This window comes from Nelumbo lutea, chromosome 7 (assembly GCF_056320005.1).
Source record: "Nelumbo lutea isolate HS-2025 chromosome 7, American lotus-T2T, whole genome shotgun sequence".
Taxonomy (NCBI): Eukaryota; Viridiplantae; Streptophyta; class Magnoliopsida; order Proteales; family Nelumbonaceae; genus Nelumbo; species Nelumbo lutea.
The window spans coordinates 15,727,632-15,744,743 of record NC_142690.1 but is presented as its reverse complement, the minus strand read 5'-3'; the positions used below and the strand labels follow the sequence as shown (position 1 = coordinate 15,744,743).

Here is a 17,112-nt window from a genome sequence, read left to right as displayed (position 1 = left end):
GCAAGTATCCTCAGAATTTCCCCATCTCCACATGGCCAAATGTCCATTGATATCAAAAATGCAAACCATGATTAAAAGTTGTTTTGGGTTGGTTTCTTACACGAACTTGGAGTCTATAAAGGGAGATCCAAGTTCTTATGGTGAGCCTATAAATAATGTCATTGTAGTTGAAAAAATATTTGAAATGACGAATAAAAGTTTGATTTAGTGACATTTTGGTTGTAGCCGAGTATCCCTCTCTCATTTAATTCTTCTTCAAAGCAATCTATCTTACTGTTTACTCTTAACAGCAAGACTTCTCTTTTTCTCATTTCTTGCTAATTATTTGATAGACGGTAAGCTGTCTATGTACTTCTCTACCTATATTGTCCATCCTTAATCATCCAAATCACCTTTCTTCACCCTACAAAGCCCACAACCAAATCTGAAAGTTTTAGGACCCCTACCCATCCTATATTATCAATAAACAACAAATATACATCAGAGATGCTAATTGTCACATGCATTAAAATTCAGGCTGATAATTCCCAAAAATAACTGTTTACTTTTAGTCTTACCTTTGAACCTCTGGATGTTGTATGATGCATTTGAAGGGAAACTATTCTGAAGACGTTTAAGCTCTGCATCATCATAGCAATAGTATGCTTGCTTACCCCGTTCAACCTGATGGTTACAGTAATAACAACATAGTTAGATAATAAAAATGAAAATTTTCACTTGAACCAAGAATTGAGGGCATACCTTATAGAGGGGTGGAACACCCACATAAATACAACCTTCTTCAAATAGTGCTTTCTGTATTGAAAGATGAAACAAAGTCATTCAGATGATACCTAATGAACACATTAACTGATGAAAAAGTAATGAATCTCCACCATATACCTGATATCTAAAGAAAAATGTCAATAGAAGAGTGCGGATATGAGCCCCATCCACATCAGCATCTGTTAGGATGATGATCTTGTGGTAACGAAGGGCATCCTTTTTAAAATCTTCTCCCTGAATCAAGGATAAACCCAAGTTAGTGAAATAAGTCAGGTTCAATTAACAAGAGAACATGAAATAGCAGCACCTTCACACCAAGCCCAAGACCAAGAATAAGATTCTGAATCTCTTCATTTTTGTACATAGCTGCCTCATCCTTCCTTTCAATGTTCAAAATTTTACCCCTTAAGGGCAGAACAGCCTACACCAGAAAAGGCATGCTAAGTCATATCAGAAATAAGAAAATTTCTTTTTCATATAGATTAGATGTTTCAAAATCAGTAAGCCACAGAAAAAAGAAGGTATTAAAAATGAAGGAAAACAGGTCTTGTATGAATCTAGAGTATAGAGGAATTTGGATAACCCTTTACCAAATACTGAGTAACTTCTTTAATAGGAAAAATAGAAACGAAAATGACTGTAAGTTATACATGAGGGCCAAACACCTCATAAGATATCACAATTGAAAAGATGAAGAAACATAATACAAAGACAACTACGAAGTATCCTAGAGGGCAGACATCCAATATGATAGCTGACTCCTGCCCAGCATCCACTAGTAAGGCTACAGAAAGAAAGAAATATGAATTTGGACTCATCTGAATGTGCTATTCACTCTGGATGGCAAGGATCTAAGCCCTCTGAGGTGATGGCACAATGACCAAGGACCCTCCTGGTCATCATGTATGAGAATCTCAGAGTTGATCTTTTGTATCCAACTCACACAACCCAAATAAAACATAGATACAAGTCCTGGTTCCGCTCACCAAGTCCAGCTCGGACCAAAAACCTTGAAAAAAAAATGCTTAACTGCCTAGAATAAGAATAAAAATATTACCTGAAAGCGTCTATCACGACCTTGTTTTGCACTACCACCAGCTGAATCACCTTCAACTATAAATATTTCTGCAGAAGTTTGAAAGTAATAACTACATTTATCAAATTGAAATACCAAGGCATTAACCAAAAATAACTGAAATATTAAATTTGTCTCCATCCTAAAAATATCTATTTCCATGTCGTAATACAAATATATAGCCCTTACAAAAATAACATGAATTCTAGAAAATCAACAACCAAAGAACTCTAGGGATCCTTCCTCCCGCCTTGGTCAACCTTACCCCAACAAAAAAACCACACTACACTCCCAAAATTAAAACAAGAAATCAATAAACTACTTTTGCACATTCAAAAACAACAAGGGCAAATGGAATTCCTTGTTCCACCTTGAAGAGTGGGATACAAGAATTCCTAATAACATCACGGGTCCCATATCTAAATGGTGATCTACCCCTTCTTGGAATGCTGGCAGGCCCATGCTCAAGAAAGAGGATGGAACTTAACCAATAGAAAATGAAACCCAGAATGGAGCTAATAAAATTTCCAAGATAGCCATCTTGCATTCCTAATTATGGATCAGATAAGAGGGTTCTTGTGTAAATATCGGATTATTCCCTTCATTCCCAATTACATGTGTTCAATGTGACACCAGATACTACATGGACACTCTTAAAGTTTAATTTACAGCACTGACCCTTCAGAAGTATATAAATGCAATACATATTCTTGAAAAGAAAAACTATCAAAGAAAACCCTGTGCTTCCCTAGTTGATACCATCTATCATCAAACTGGCATACCACACAATCGTTTTTAATTCTCTGTAGAGCTAAGAATCTAGCCAACCTAGCAGTGTCTCTAACCCCAAGGTCCCTCAGATCCCTCAATTGTGCAGGTAATCACAAACTAAGAGGTGGAGTCTCACTAACTCAACCTATAATGTCTTATAAGTCCTACATCATTGAACCTTAGAATAATTTGTAAAAACTACGCTATGATCCAGAAATTTCTTGGTAAATGAGCTAGAAAAATGTAGATCTAAGAAGATTCAACAAATATGCCGCATTTGGATCAGAGACGAATAACAATTGCAAATTAACCATAACACCAAAGTTTGCATTATGGGTCCTGTTCACCAAAAAAGAAGAATTTGTGGAAAGAAAAAATAAACAAATCCTTGGCCTCAAATGGAATTTTTCAGAAAAGAGGTTAACTTGATTGAGAAAACAGAGTACATGAGATCGAGATGGTGTACAATCAGGCTACACACAGGTTACAAAGGCATATTTCTATCTTGGCCTCAAATGGAATTTGAAATGATGTCTGGGAGGCAATCAATACAATTTGAAGGAATCAAGAAGGAATGGAATTCAAATACAGTTTCACTCCCATGATCCAAATACAGCCATTGTGGTGTAACTATTATCTCCTTTCTTAGTAATGTATTTCTTCTTCTCTCCATTGGTAGTTGTGTTCTTTTAGTCTTTAATCTTCACCTCTTCTCTCAATTGCTAACTATTTGATTTTGTTTATCTCTTATAAGTAAAGAAGATAATAGTTTTGCAAAACATTAATCCAACTGAATGCCATGGCCATACTTCCAAATTGAGGTAAAGTGCATATTAGTGTAAAGAAAGATAATAGAGCAGTTAACTTGTAATAAGTATGCATTACAAGTGATGCAAACCATGAAGTTCAAAACAAGAATTAAAAAACAATAAGCAAATAAAAGATACCAGATTCCTCAGGATTTGTAGCTGAGCAATCAGCTAGCTTTCCAGGAAGAGAAGACGATTTCAGGACACTCTTTTGCCTCACCAATTCCCTTGCCCGCTTTGCGGCCAGAGCTGCCTAAATTAAAAAAAAAAAAAAAAAACAGTATATAACAAATATCCAGATCTTACAATACATTAATAAGAGTGAAGATGGGCCACTAACTGACTAAAGAGAGCATTTTATTAAATATTATGCTTAAATATTTTTTAAATGAATAACAAATGGTTAGCTTTCATAGTTTTCTTTCAAAAACCAACATAAACATGACACTAAAAACAAGAGCAAGCATTTCGACAAGGATACCTTGAAAGCATTCAGTGATTTGGAAAGAATTGAATCAAGGACATCAGGATGCAGTTCCAAATACTCTGTAAGATACTCTTGCACGGATTGATCAACCACCTTTCGCACTTCTGGGTTTCCCAATCTTGTCTTTCAAATAATGAAACAGAATATCCACTAAATAAGAATGAGCACTTGAGAATTGAGGAAATGAGAGAAGACCCTATATTGACTTTTCTTGACCCTATAGAGATTAATTCATGGAAATAACATCAGAATTGCCAGCACCTTTGTTTGTCCTTCAAATTCTGGATTTGGAACCTTGACTGAGATAATACATGTCAATCCTTCCCTTACATGTTCACCACTTAAACTAATTTCCTTTTCCTGGAATGCAGCAAACCAAGTATTACAAAAACAGACACACTTTAATATGTATTTTGTTGACACACAGAGTAACATTATTACTTGACCCTTTAATATGTATTTCGATGCAATATAGAAAAGAAGAAAACTTTACATTTACTGATTAAAAGAAGACGTGCATATTTCATTTGAGTTAAGTAGCTTTGTTGAATCACAGCTATACACATACAGAAAGGACACAGCATTGGATATGAAATTTACACTAAAAACTGAAGTATCCAACATGATACGGCACCCTTGTACAAGTATCCAGGTATCATAGCATCACGCTAATGAATTCTGTAATTATTTTGATGTAAAGGTGCCATAAGCCCAGGGGAAAAATTATCCCAATGGTTTTTTGTCCATTGGAATTAATAAATTCTATTGAAAAAACAATTAGAAATTCATAAATGCAATAAATATAAGATGCCAGATCACCAACTATTTACTTTGGAGAATTATCTATACAAAGATCATGAAGAGTCTTCAAAATAATGTTTTATAAATCACTTAAGGCTGCGTTTGTTTTCAGTGCAAATATTTATTGATGTAATAGTACATCGATGGAGTTCAATACCAATAGGTTTAAATGAGTGAACCATTGTAACTTTAAAAAGTGTAATTATCGATGTAAATATTTACACCAATTTTATCAATGTTGTAATTACATCAATAATCGATGTAAAACTCTACCGTCAGTGGAGTTTACATCAATTTTCGGTGTAAAACTACACATTATCCAAACACCAACAAATAAACAAATACGGACCGGGAGTGGAGTTTTACACCAATCCCTATTTACACTGAAAACAAACGCAGCCTTAAATCTTATGGTCATGTTTCTGGACTTTAATTTCTTCAACACAAATAATGTGACTAGGAATTTTCTCCTTAGAAACATTTAAAAGAATCTTGAAATAAGGATTTATACATTCACCTCCCTGTCTCCAACACTAGTCTCCAATTCTCTCCATCTATGACCCCCTTCCCCCCCCCCCTTTTTTTTGATAATTGATGACCCCCTTCCCCCTTCTGAAATAAGGATGTATACATTCCACCTCTTACTATGGAATTTTAGAACTTCCCTTCTCAAAAGTTTCAAGAACTAAACATCTTCTAACTTCTATTAGCTTCTATAATTTAGAAGTCAAATCTTCATCTCTTTCCACTGCTAAGTTCTCCAAAAGTCATTAAAAACTACCCTTACGAATATAAATGAATCTAAAGAAAGTTTTCTGCTATGTGATCTTCATAAACCCTTACAAATATAAATGAATCTAAAGAAAGTTTTGCCCTCAATCTCCAATTGCCACTTCCCTCTCAAGTTGCAATATGGGGAATTGGGACATGGCTCTGCATTTCCTAAAATTCAGGACAGAGATATGGGAACCAGTATCCCATGTAATATGCTCATATCATGTGTTTATATATAGTTTTTGGAGCTAAATGTCATTTTTCAATACCTGTGCTTGCCAAGTTCAAAAGGTACAGATCTTTTTTTTTATATACAAAAGGTACAGATCTTTTTATAATATAATTTAGTAAAACATACCATTATATATATTTTAAAAGTGTCATTGCTAATAAAGTGCTTTGGCAGACTCTCTGGCCAAACAAGGGGGTTCTCGGGCTTCTTTGTATTGGACTAATCTATAGTTCTGTTCAGTTCTTGTTAAGATTTGGGTCTGTACTCACCCTAAAGGGGACTCTCTGGCCAAACTATGACTATAATTATATCATAGTCATAGTTTGCAAATTTTCTTTCTTTTTCTGCTTTTTTTATAGGCAAAAGTACAAAATTTTATTAATAAGCTGCAACTATATAAAATCATTTCATGCATCCCATAGAGAGGTTAAGATACTACCTCTCACATAAAATATAAAAACAGAAAAATGTAAACACAGGTTACAAATGATCCCTATTGACCCCTTGCTTGGCCAAAGTATCAGTTAATCCATTATAAGCTCTTCTATCCCATTGTCTTCTCAAAGTCATATTGTTAGTTAACCATGTAAACCATTTAAGCTTCCTCATTTAATCTCTATAAATCCAGATGACTGACTCAGGCTTCATCAACCATCGTACCACCAACTTGGAATCCTCTTCCACAATCAACTCAATGATGTTTTAGTCTTTTGCTAATTTAAGTCCTTGAATTACAGCAAGGAACTCAGATCTAATAGTCTAATTGACCACCCCCCCCCCCCACCCTCACAGGACCAGAATACAGAAAATTTGTTTGATAAAATCTTCAGAAGAAGGAACCCAAACCAAAGGGATAGGTCTATTTTTTGACATGTTGTTTGCTATTGCTGACCGGTTTCTCCAAACATCATCAAAGATAAAGGGTGCAAATATCTCCAACATTTTGACACAATGTATCACCCTAGTCACCACACACTCTTTCAAATTTCAATGCTTCCACACTTCTCCATGCATTTTGACCTAATGTATCACCTTAGTCATCCTTTCTTCCCAAGCTGACCACAACAAAGCTTCCCTACTATTCTGCCTCTTTTCCTTTGTCATACAAAATTGTTCGGGTTAAATAGATTGTTGATCTCCGTTATCAAGTTTAACCTACACCAAAACAAGGAAAAAGACCATTCCCAAATGCCTACAACAAAAGGGCAGGAGATCAAGAGGTGGTAACAACTCACTGTTAGATTTGCAACGGATGTACCAGTTCGGGGATACACAAAGGAAAGGTCTTCTTTTTTGAAGGTTATCCACAGTATTTAACTTCCCATAGTAAACATCCCAACAAAAATCACTGACTTAGGGGGGTTAGGCCTACACCAGATTTCAATAAATGGGAAAAACAGGGGTTGAGGAGAGGAACAAAAAGCATTGAAGAAAGAAGCAGACAAAAATGAGCTTTTGGAATGTAGAACTCAAATCCTTCTATCAGGTTTAGAAGGACCCATACAAACTATGTCCAAAGTATGCCAAACAATTGTAAACCTCATCAAGCTCGCCATCCCTTATGCCCCTTTCAAGACCAAGATATTAACTGGCTAGAATAGGACTGAGGAACCAAAAGAATTGAAGAAAGAAGCAGAATAAAATGAGCTTTTGGAATGTAGAACTCAAATCCTTCTATCAGGTTTAGAAATACACATACAGACTATGTCCAAAATAAGCCAAACAATTGTAAACCTCATCAAGCTCGCCATCCCTTAAACCCCTTCCAAGACCAAGATATTAACTGGCTAGAATAGGATTTAGGGTGGGATAGGGGGAAGGGGTCGGGCCTATCATATCAAAAGGGTTGCATTAAAGACAGGGCCACCTATTTCATTCAACGTTCCGGGGCAGCAGCCCGCCCGATTCGACCGACCAATGGGGCGAGCTGATCTGCTTTGATCAAGGAGAAAACCCAGTCAGCCACCTTACCGGTGCAGGTCACGTGACCTACAGCTCGGCCTTTGCTTTTTGAGGCTTCCTCTACCCACACCTCTATGTGTCTGCAGCACTTCCATATGGAGAAAGATGGGCTTACCATGTTCCATCAATAGCACCTAACCTTTGCCGATTTTGGCGGACCGTGCTCCACCCCGGTTAACTCATGCGGTTCCGACGTGGCAATGGCTATGCTTAAGAATGGGTTGGCAATATTCATCAAAAAAAAAAAGAATGGGTTGGAAAAGGAAAGGTTCTAGGTGAAATCATGAAAATTTGTAAAGTTCCTTGGGACCATGGAAAAATAAAAAATCCAAACTAAATTTTTAAAGATAGAATTGATAATTTGTAGATATATTTAAGACAATATATTGTGTGGGGTAACTAAATTTGAAGGCATAATGACAAGGATATTGACAAAAAAGAAGAAAAAAGTCCTTTATAGGAGTAAGTACCAAAATTCTTAAAACTATGGTTTTTTAGATGAATTTTGATAAAGATTCATAGGGGATGACCAAATATGGGGGATTTCAGAGATGGTTTACCCAAAAGCATGAAAACTGCTAAAATGAGAAAAATTTTAGGTTTTAACATAAACTTGAACAATGTCCTTAGATCAATGTCAGTACTTGGACATTGAAAAAACTTCTTAGTTAAGAAGTAGGAACAGGTGGATGACAATCTCCAAATTTACAACGTAGGAACAGGTGGTTGACAGTCTCCAAATTTTCTCTTATTCTTTCTATAGTCAACTGCTATAGAGTAGTTTATAAATCTTTACTTGCTTGGGAAAACATGGTCACACCACCTGAGGACAATAAAATGAGCTCATATTAACTCCAATTTTATGGCTAGGTAGTGATATGTTCAAATACCAGGAAAAGGAACCCATGCAAACCTGCAGGAATCATTTAATACCTTTTTTATAGGTAACAAATGATTTCATTGAATACATAGAAATAAAGATTTCAAAATCTGTGCAAATAACTACTGAATATGAGTGAAGGGAACACCTTGATAATCTTTGACTTCTTTCCTAAGCTATTGAGAGTTCTTGTTATCGAAGCCTTTATACCATCAATATGAGTACCACCATCAATTGTTCTTATGCTGTTCGCATATCCCAACATTGTATCTGAATATGCATCTGAGCACCTGATTAAGAAGGAAAAAGAAGACAATCAATGCATCAATTCACTCATTGATATCTATATATAAAGCCCTAAACTTTACGCTTTCATCCTTCCAGGTATTTAAATAGAAACCCTACTTCTCTTTTCCTTACTTTAATCTCGTCTACTACCCAAGATATTATTCTCTTCTTTCTTTATTTTAAGTTTGATTATTTTATTTCTTTTCAATTTTGTAATTACCTAGAATATGCTGAGATCTAGTTCAATATAATAGGTAGTTTACAGTTTTTTTTTTGTGTATGTGCACTGTGTACATGTGGTATTAAGACAAATTCGTAGACATTTGATCGAAATAGATAAAATGTCGACTGACAAAATGCTTCTTTTATTCATCTTAAATTCTCTATTGGCTGGTCTCGACACCAACATATGTCAGCCAATATTTCCAATACTTCCTGACATTTTAAACCATGGCTACGAGATTCAACCCATTCAGGCAACGATATATTGAAGAGGGCACACATGGCATGATATGACAATTGATGGTATTGAATTTGAGAAATCAGAAACTGTCAGAGACAAATGCAAACAAAAACATTATGTGTTATCCAAGGCCACCAGTGCCTTACTGTCAAAGTGTTGATGACTTGGTGTTTTCTTTTCTTTTAGGTCTTGGGCTTTCTGCTTGGACTTGGATTACATTTGTGGTTTTAAGTGCAAGAAGGGTATGGTTATTTCATGTGGTACTTATTTCTTAACCCCTTGGGTGTGAGTGCTTTGTGGCTTTTGTTGGAACAGTTATATTTTCCTTGGACCACAGAGCGTGCATAAAGCTTACATCTTACTTCTTACAATTTTAATTTAACTTTTTTTAATTATCAAAAAATATGCAGTGTTACTGATGTCCCAAGAAAAATATAAGTTGCATAAAAAATAGCTACCAAAGTAATTACATAGATATATGAAACACAAACAATATTCTCATTGCAAAGAGGAATGTAGAAAGTTTAGATTTCATAAATATATAACAAAACTGTAGATCCAAATAATTACCACTGAAGGGCTACATCAATTGTGGTTCCATCTACCTCTTTTCTGAAGCTAACAGTATCATGAAGTGGATTCTGGATTTAAAAAAACAGCCGTTACACCATCAGAAAAGGCTAAAAAAAGTTCAGATTAAATTGAACACTCTGAATGTTAAAAAACTTGCTGGAATATTCAAATCTTGTGACAAATAAATTAGTTGGAGCATATGCAAAAAAGAATAGATAAACAAAGCACAGTCAATAAAAACATGTATCACATTAATAAGCCATAGAATTGACTACTACTAAAATAAATTTGATAATGGCAGTAAGATCTTTTTCTTTTAACCAATAATGGTAATTTGATTGCTGCACTGCAACTCCTCTTACATAATATAGGCCTACTGCATTAACCTCTTGGGCAGGCTGTTGGTCATTTCCAAGACTTCACAATGCCAGTTAGAGCAAATCCAGTTAGGGAGAACTGGGGAATCAACCCACAGGGCAAAATTTTGTGGAATCAGCTATCATCATCAGTTTGGTGCCCTTGGAAAGAAAATAACTGTTGGATCTAATTTCCCCTCTTGAACCGGTTACAGGGCAGAAGTATCTGAATTAGTTTTTTGGCCCTCCACTTTGAAAGGTTATAAGGTGGTGAAATTTCAAAACTCCAAGAATTATAAGAAATAAGAGCCCAACTATCAGTCTATGATACTGGAAAGGCAATGATACCTCAAAAAACTGATAACCAATCAACCGGTTTCATAAAAGTGGTGACCAAGGATCAAAATATCAACATGATACGCCTGATACAGGGTGTATCATATCAGTATCTGAATGCATGGAAACATGGCACGAGCCGGATGATGAAAAATTATCATGCCCGGTTCCTTCGGGGGATGGATCCATAAAAATTCACCTATCCCAATAACAAAGAAACCTGACTTGAATGATCCTGTATTAAGAGCTAAATTGGCTAAAGGGATGGGTCATAATTATTACGGAGAACCCGCGGGGCCCAAGTGGAACAGCACGATGCCAATGAGGACCTATAGCAGCACTGCTGCTAAAAGTTGTAGTGGCAGTCATAACCACCGCTAAACGTCTGAAAATTATAAAAAATAATCTTTTCATTGCAAGAATTTGGATCCATTAATGATCTATTAAACCCATTGAAATAAGAATAATTTTAGTTAAAAGTGAATTTCTTAATTTTTTAGGAAAAAATAATTTATTTTATATATTCTAAATTATTTCATGGTAAGAGAAAACCATAAGATTGATCTATTAACGATCTATTAAACTCATTGAAATAACACCAATTCGATGCATCTTTTAAGGAATTTTTAGTACATTGGAAGCTCAAACATTGTTTCATGTAATATTAGTAAAGTTACCGCATGATATCTGCATGCTTTAGACTCCTGGAATTGTTGATTGTAATGTGTATCTTGAATATAAACTATTAAAATGTAAACTAGAGTACCAGACCTTGAAGCCATGTCATTATCCTCACCTCCTGGCAATGGCACCCAACATGACTCAGGGTTACGATGTTGTTGTTCATAAGCACAAGTTAGATGATAGGAATGCAAGCCCAATGTGTGCATCAAGTCCCCAAAAATAAAGAAAGATGAACATTTACTTTTTTCATTTTTTCAAGTATTAATTTTCTAGTTCTGTTTAAGAAAACAAAATGGGTGCAACAATTGCCAACCATTTTTGAAGTCAATTTAAGTGCTATAATATTTAGAGGAAAAATGAATAGTTAAAAAAATTCATCCAAACAGAACATTAGTAAAAGGGGGAATGTGAAAAAAAAATGGAAGAGCTATGCAAGAATGGTTTTGCAAAAAGGATAGGATCCCATAAGCATACCTTATCAGAATTTAGCCATTTGACATATTCCACCAACCCACCAGCATAGAAGTATTCACTATATTGTGCCTTCTCTGGAACATTGTCCTCCTTTCTTAGAGTGATTTTGAGCTGTTATGGTGGAGTTAATCACTTTTTAATAGCATAACAGCAAGAAGATGAAAAAAATTCCCAAGAATGCCAAAAACTGGAAGAAAAATGCTAATCAAGGATTGATTTTATAACAAATTTTCTTGATCAATATTACAGATATTAAAGTGGACATTTTTTTGATAATTAATGATTCCGAATTTCATTCCTCGTCAAGAAAAAAATGCCAATCACAAGAGTCGGAATAATGTAAGAAACAGCTTTAAGCTGACATAATCTGACATGGAATATTCAATAAGAGTGATGGTAATCTGATATGGAATATGCCAATCACAAGAATCAGACTAATGTACAAAACATGCCTTCAGAGAAATCAACACCCTAGCAAAGAGGCTTAATTCTACTTCCAGCTGGATAAAGACTGCCAATGGGATGGCAGGTGTATTAGCAAAACAGGGAGTTGACAGGCCTCTATTGTTTTGGGCAAAGTTGTAGTATGATGCAATGTGGGGTGGAAAATTCCTTTAATGACTGTACTAAATTCATGAATTCTTAATGAAATTTTTTACTGATAAAAAAAATTATGAGACTGATTACAATAATGACCCTGGTCCCAAACAGACAGCCCCAAACTAAATCAGAACAAGAAGCTTCTGATTTGGCTAAACTGTCAGCAGTAACATTACAACTTAGGACCCAGCTGAATAAGCAGTTCAGTTCTCCTCTCAAAGACATGATCTCTCTAACAATAAATCTGACACCTATGGGACGTCCTACCCTGTTTTAGCCATGAAATGACAACCTGAAGTCTCCCTCAATCAGTAAGTAGCTTAACCTGTTCTCAGCAGCTAATTTTAATCCCTGCAATGGTGCTAGTAACTTATCACTCAAGGAATTATGAGTACCCACTCATCATGAATAACTTAATCTGATATTTCCTTCCTCATCCCCCATAGTTCCTCCAGTCCCAAAATAGACTTGCTGTAGACAGTGTGTTGACAGAAAGGTAAGCATTAAATCTAATCCATTCTTATATAAACTATAAAGAGGAAAGATAAAAGATAAATTGTAATAAAAGAAAATTTGTATTAGAAAAAAGAAGAGTACAAGGGAAGGTGATCAGCAATCACCTGAAAGAAAAAGAAGCAATCTTCCCCTCCAAAAACCAGCCTCAACCCCCTTAAAACCACAACAAAAGCAGCCAACAAAAGAATAGAAACATCCATCCCCCCTAAATTGAACAGGACACAATCAAGTCCCAATGATGAAATTGCATCCACCCCCTAACAACCCGGTCCTTATCAACTTTAAAGTTCAGCATCAAACCAACTTCTCAGTCTAAATTTGGGGGAAGCTTCCTATTTTGGTTTTCTTTAAAAGGAGGGACCTTGTGAACCCACCAGTTACTCAGCCCAGTATCTGAAATAAAGCCCTTCAGTTCCCAGGCTCAAAACCTTTAATTTCTTGTTCATAACTTGTGATGATGTTTCGAGATGCTCTTACTTATCAACCCCCTCTTCTATAATTATCACTGTGTCATTGTCCTTTTTCGATGCTCCCTCTTCTCCACTTCCCTCCTTTATGACTGTCCAGCTTCTCTGAACATACTCTCCCTTCACTTCCACCAAAGCCTCTCAACACCATGGAAGGCGCACCACAACCCAAAGTTGGAATATTGGATCTTCACCTTCTATCACAATTCGTAGTTTGAACATCATACCTGCAAATAACAAGTCAATATGCGAAGGAATAGACTGCACATCCTTTGTCTCCACCAACAAACGAGCATACTGTAACTATTCCCATCTGCTATGAAAACAATAACTTTTAAATTTACCACATGCACTACCTATCACCCTAAAAGTCTGGGTACACCATGAATGAAGAGGAATTCCAAAGATATTGATCCAGACAAAATATATATCCTGGTCCTCTCTCCAGCCAGAGTGGCAAAGATGATTGAGAAGGACGGAAGAATGAAAGAATGAATTTAAACAGCATCTGGTCAAGTGGAACAAAGTATGTAGTCCAAAGAAAGCAGGGGGCTTGGGGGTGAGGAAGCTAAGAAAGTTCAATGTAGCTTGTCTTGCCTAGTGGCTTCGGAGGTAGAACGAACAACCTAATGCTTTATGGAGAAGGATTATTCTAATTAAATATGGTGCAGGTAATTCAAGCTGGGGGCCAGCAGAGTGAAGAATGTCTTACAGGTGTGCCGTGTGGAAAGGAATTCAAAACCCTCTTGTGGAGTTCAGAAAAGGAATCAGGTACACAGTGGGTGATGGTTAAAGAAACAAATTCTGGACTGAGGCTTTCTCTTGGGTAGGAGATACAGCAGTTTGGTGTCCAGTGATTAGAAGGAATCAAAATGACTGAGAGATTGAGCAGTGGATGGAGCTGATGCAGCAACTATCTGGCATAACTCCAGGCTTCATGAGTAGGAATAAGAGAATTTGGAAGTGGGATAAAAATGGAATTTTCACAGGGAGATCCTTCTATAATAAGCTCACAGAGGCAAAGATGGTGGGTTTCCCAGAAGCTGTAGTGTGGAATACTGCAGCCCCTCCAAAAGCTGCGCTTTTATTATGGGCGGCAGACTGGCAGTGTTGGGCAAGTTTTTGACAGCAGAGGTTTTGGCTAGGAGAGGGCTGAGTGTGCTGCCTAGCAAGTGCATAATGTGTGGGGAAGCTTCTGAAGATTCAGATCACCTATTGATCCACAGTAGAGTTGCTTGAATCCTTTGGGCAAAGTTTTGGGTCTGTTTGAAGCTCACATCTGTTTCCCAGAAAATCCACTAGCAGTGTAGCAGAGCTTGCAATTGAAAGGTCTTTCTATAGAAGGCAAGGTTATTTGGGGAGTAGGACCAGCTATAGTGGTTTGGACGATATGGATGGAAAGAAACAAAAGGCTGTTTGAAAATAAGTTTGTTACAAAGGAAAATTTATGTAAAGGATTTTGTGGTAGGATGTACTCATCGGTAGGAACACAGACGATTCAGGAATAGGCCATATAGCTCTTTTTGTATTTATGGAGCTATTTTTGCATCTATGCACACAGGGTATGCAATTTAGAAGATGTAGAGTTCTTGATTGGGCACTGCACTTATCTTTGTTGAGCAGATATGGTTTTACTCTTTGTATAATATATTACTTTACCTTTCTCTCTCTCTCAAAAAAAAAAAAAAAAAAAAAAAAAGACAACTTCTATCCTGGTAGACATCACCTGACCAATCATTGGAGATCATCTACCTAAGCGCAGTTCTGGGTGGTAATGTGAGCTTCCCATCTCCCTACAACACTTCTGCTCCATCCTTATTTTGCACACTAATAGGAAAAAGCCTGCATTTCACCTTCTACTTTATTGAAACCAAGTTATCTCCATTCAATTGAAGCTCATTTGCAACATCGCTAACATCAGGACCTAACCCGATGAATCTACAAACTAAGCAAGCCCTTAACTATACTCTGCCTATAACCTTTCCACAATCCTCAACAACCACACCTAAAGGCGTCTTTGTCATTCATCATGCCATTCTCATTTCTGCTCCTTTGACATGACATCTAGAGATACCATTGTTGTTCATCATTTTTTTATGGTTAAGATAAAAGATTTGACTTGTAAGATGCCTTGTTTCCTATTGAGCAGAATCATAGATTGGGAGAAACTGAAGGAAAAACTATTCCAGATGTTAAACAGTTTAGGAGGCTGGTGTAAAGGTTGTTGTATCCATCTATGATGAGGCCTGACATTGCTTACATTGTGGGGGGTTCTAAGTCATCATATGTATTCCTCTAACCATCTTATCTTATAGCTGCAGAAAACACACTTAGGTATTTAAAAAGGCATCCTGGTCAGGGTATTCCGTTTACCGATCATAGTGTAAACTGATGCTGATTGGGCAAAATCTATGGATGACAGAAGAACTACAACCGGCTACTGCACTCTTGTGGAAGGTAACCTAGTCACTTGGAGAAGCAAGTAGTTAGTCCCATGTCATGGAAAGATGGGTTTACTGTTGGATTAAGAATCTTAGGAGATATGAGTTTACCATGATAATGAGGCAGCTATCAATTTAGCTGTTAATCCAGTGTTTCATGACAGAACCAAGCATATTTAGGTAGATAAGCATTTCATAAGGGAGAAACCTGATATGGGTGAAGTGTACACACTGCATCTAAATTATAAGGAGCAATTAGCTGATACATTTACAAAAGGTGCAAATGTTCTGTACCATAGAAAGTTATCTAACAAGTTGGGAATGATAGGCATTTATGACCCAGCACCCAATTTGAGGAAGAGTATTGTAACTTGTAAATTGTCTTGTTATGTGTGCAGGGATAATTCTGTCCTTTTATGATTTTATCTACTTTTAGGCCACCCTAATAAAGTAAGGGCCCAAAATCCATTGGAATCTGAATTGGAATGGTCTATTCGTCCCTAAACCAGATTCCAATCGGAACCGAAATCCATTGGAATCTGAATTGGAACGGTCTATTCGTCCCGCCTATTTGGTTCAGACGGGGAATCAGAGTCAGCTGGAATGGATTCTCATTTCCAAGGGAGGGGGAGATGATGCTCACTTCCAATTCTGCCCAACCAAACGGTTGGAATCAAAATGGACCATTCAAATTCCAATTCCAAACCCCATTCCAATGAATCAAACGGACCCTAAATGAGGTGTTCCCTAACCCATTTTGATAATTGACTTCTTTTTTATCAATAACAGAGATTTCATTAAATAATTGAGGAGTGAAATTGCATAGAAGGGGAGCTAAAATATCTCAACTCCCCACAATTGACACTAAACACCCAAAATACAAAAGCAATTACAACTGAGCCCAAAATACAGAACTCCTGTTCACCCCTTGTCTAGCTAAACCATCTGCAAAAGAATTTGAACTTCTCTTTATCCATGTGCATCCAACTTCCATGTCTTTGGTCAACCATTTGTATTTCCTCTTTTCATTGTTGTAGCTCCATAAGTCTTGAGTTGTCTTCTTTTAACCAGTTCACTACAGTCTAAGAGTCTCCTATGATCAGCTTGTTTAGGTGCAAGTCCTTAGCCCTTTGAACCCCTTCCAAAGCTCTCTGATCAGTCTCAGAGTCTCTTATTCCAATTGGGCCAGAAAACATGGCTATCACATTCCTTTTTTCATCCCTCATGACTCCCCCTATTCCGGAAGGCCCTGGATTGCCCATGCTGCTGCCATCAAAATTCAGTTTGGTAAAGCCAGGGGGGGGGGGGGGGTCCAATAAGAGCTTGAAACCTTCCTAACTGAGGCTGAATCTTCAATT

The 17,112-nt window shown here is 36.7% G+C and overlaps 1 protein-coding gene across 2 annotated transcripts in view; it reads right to left on the bottom strand.

Annotated features, from left to right (window-relative positions):
- The window catches only part of LOC148845297 (DNA gyrase subunit B, chloroplastic/mitochondrial-like), a 41,448-nt gene that overhangs the window by 2,550 nt on the left and 21,786 nt on the right, over window positions 1-17,112 (bottom strand). Inside the window, exons 9-20 of one of the 2 annotated variants that reach the window (XM_088955797.1) lie at window positions 11,731-11,841; window positions 11,339-11,371; window positions 9,878-9,948; window positions 8,705-8,846; window positions 4,169-4,267; window positions 3,902-4,030; window positions 3,559-3,673; window positions 1,823-1,890; window positions 1,073-1,186; window positions 883-999; window positions 742-795; window positions 558-663 (exon numbers count right to left, since the gene is read on the bottom strand). In XM_088955797.1, the coding sequence (XP_088811923.1) occupies window positions 558-663; window positions 742-795; window positions 883-999; window positions 1,073-1,186; window positions 1,823-1,890; window positions 3,559-3,673; window positions 3,902-4,030; window positions 4,169-4,267; window positions 8,705-8,846; window positions 9,878-9,948; window positions 11,339-11,371; window positions 11,731-11,841 (1,159 nt within the window). The remainder of the gene's footprint in view (window positions 1-557; window positions 664-741; window positions 796-882; window positions 1,000-1,072; window positions 1,187-1,822; window positions 1,891-3,558; window positions 3,674-3,901; window positions 4,031-4,168; window positions 4,268-8,704; window positions 8,847-9,877; window positions 9,949-11,338; window positions 11,372-11,730; window positions 11,842-17,112) is intronic. The other variant, XM_088955798.1, reaches the window with a different exon arrangement.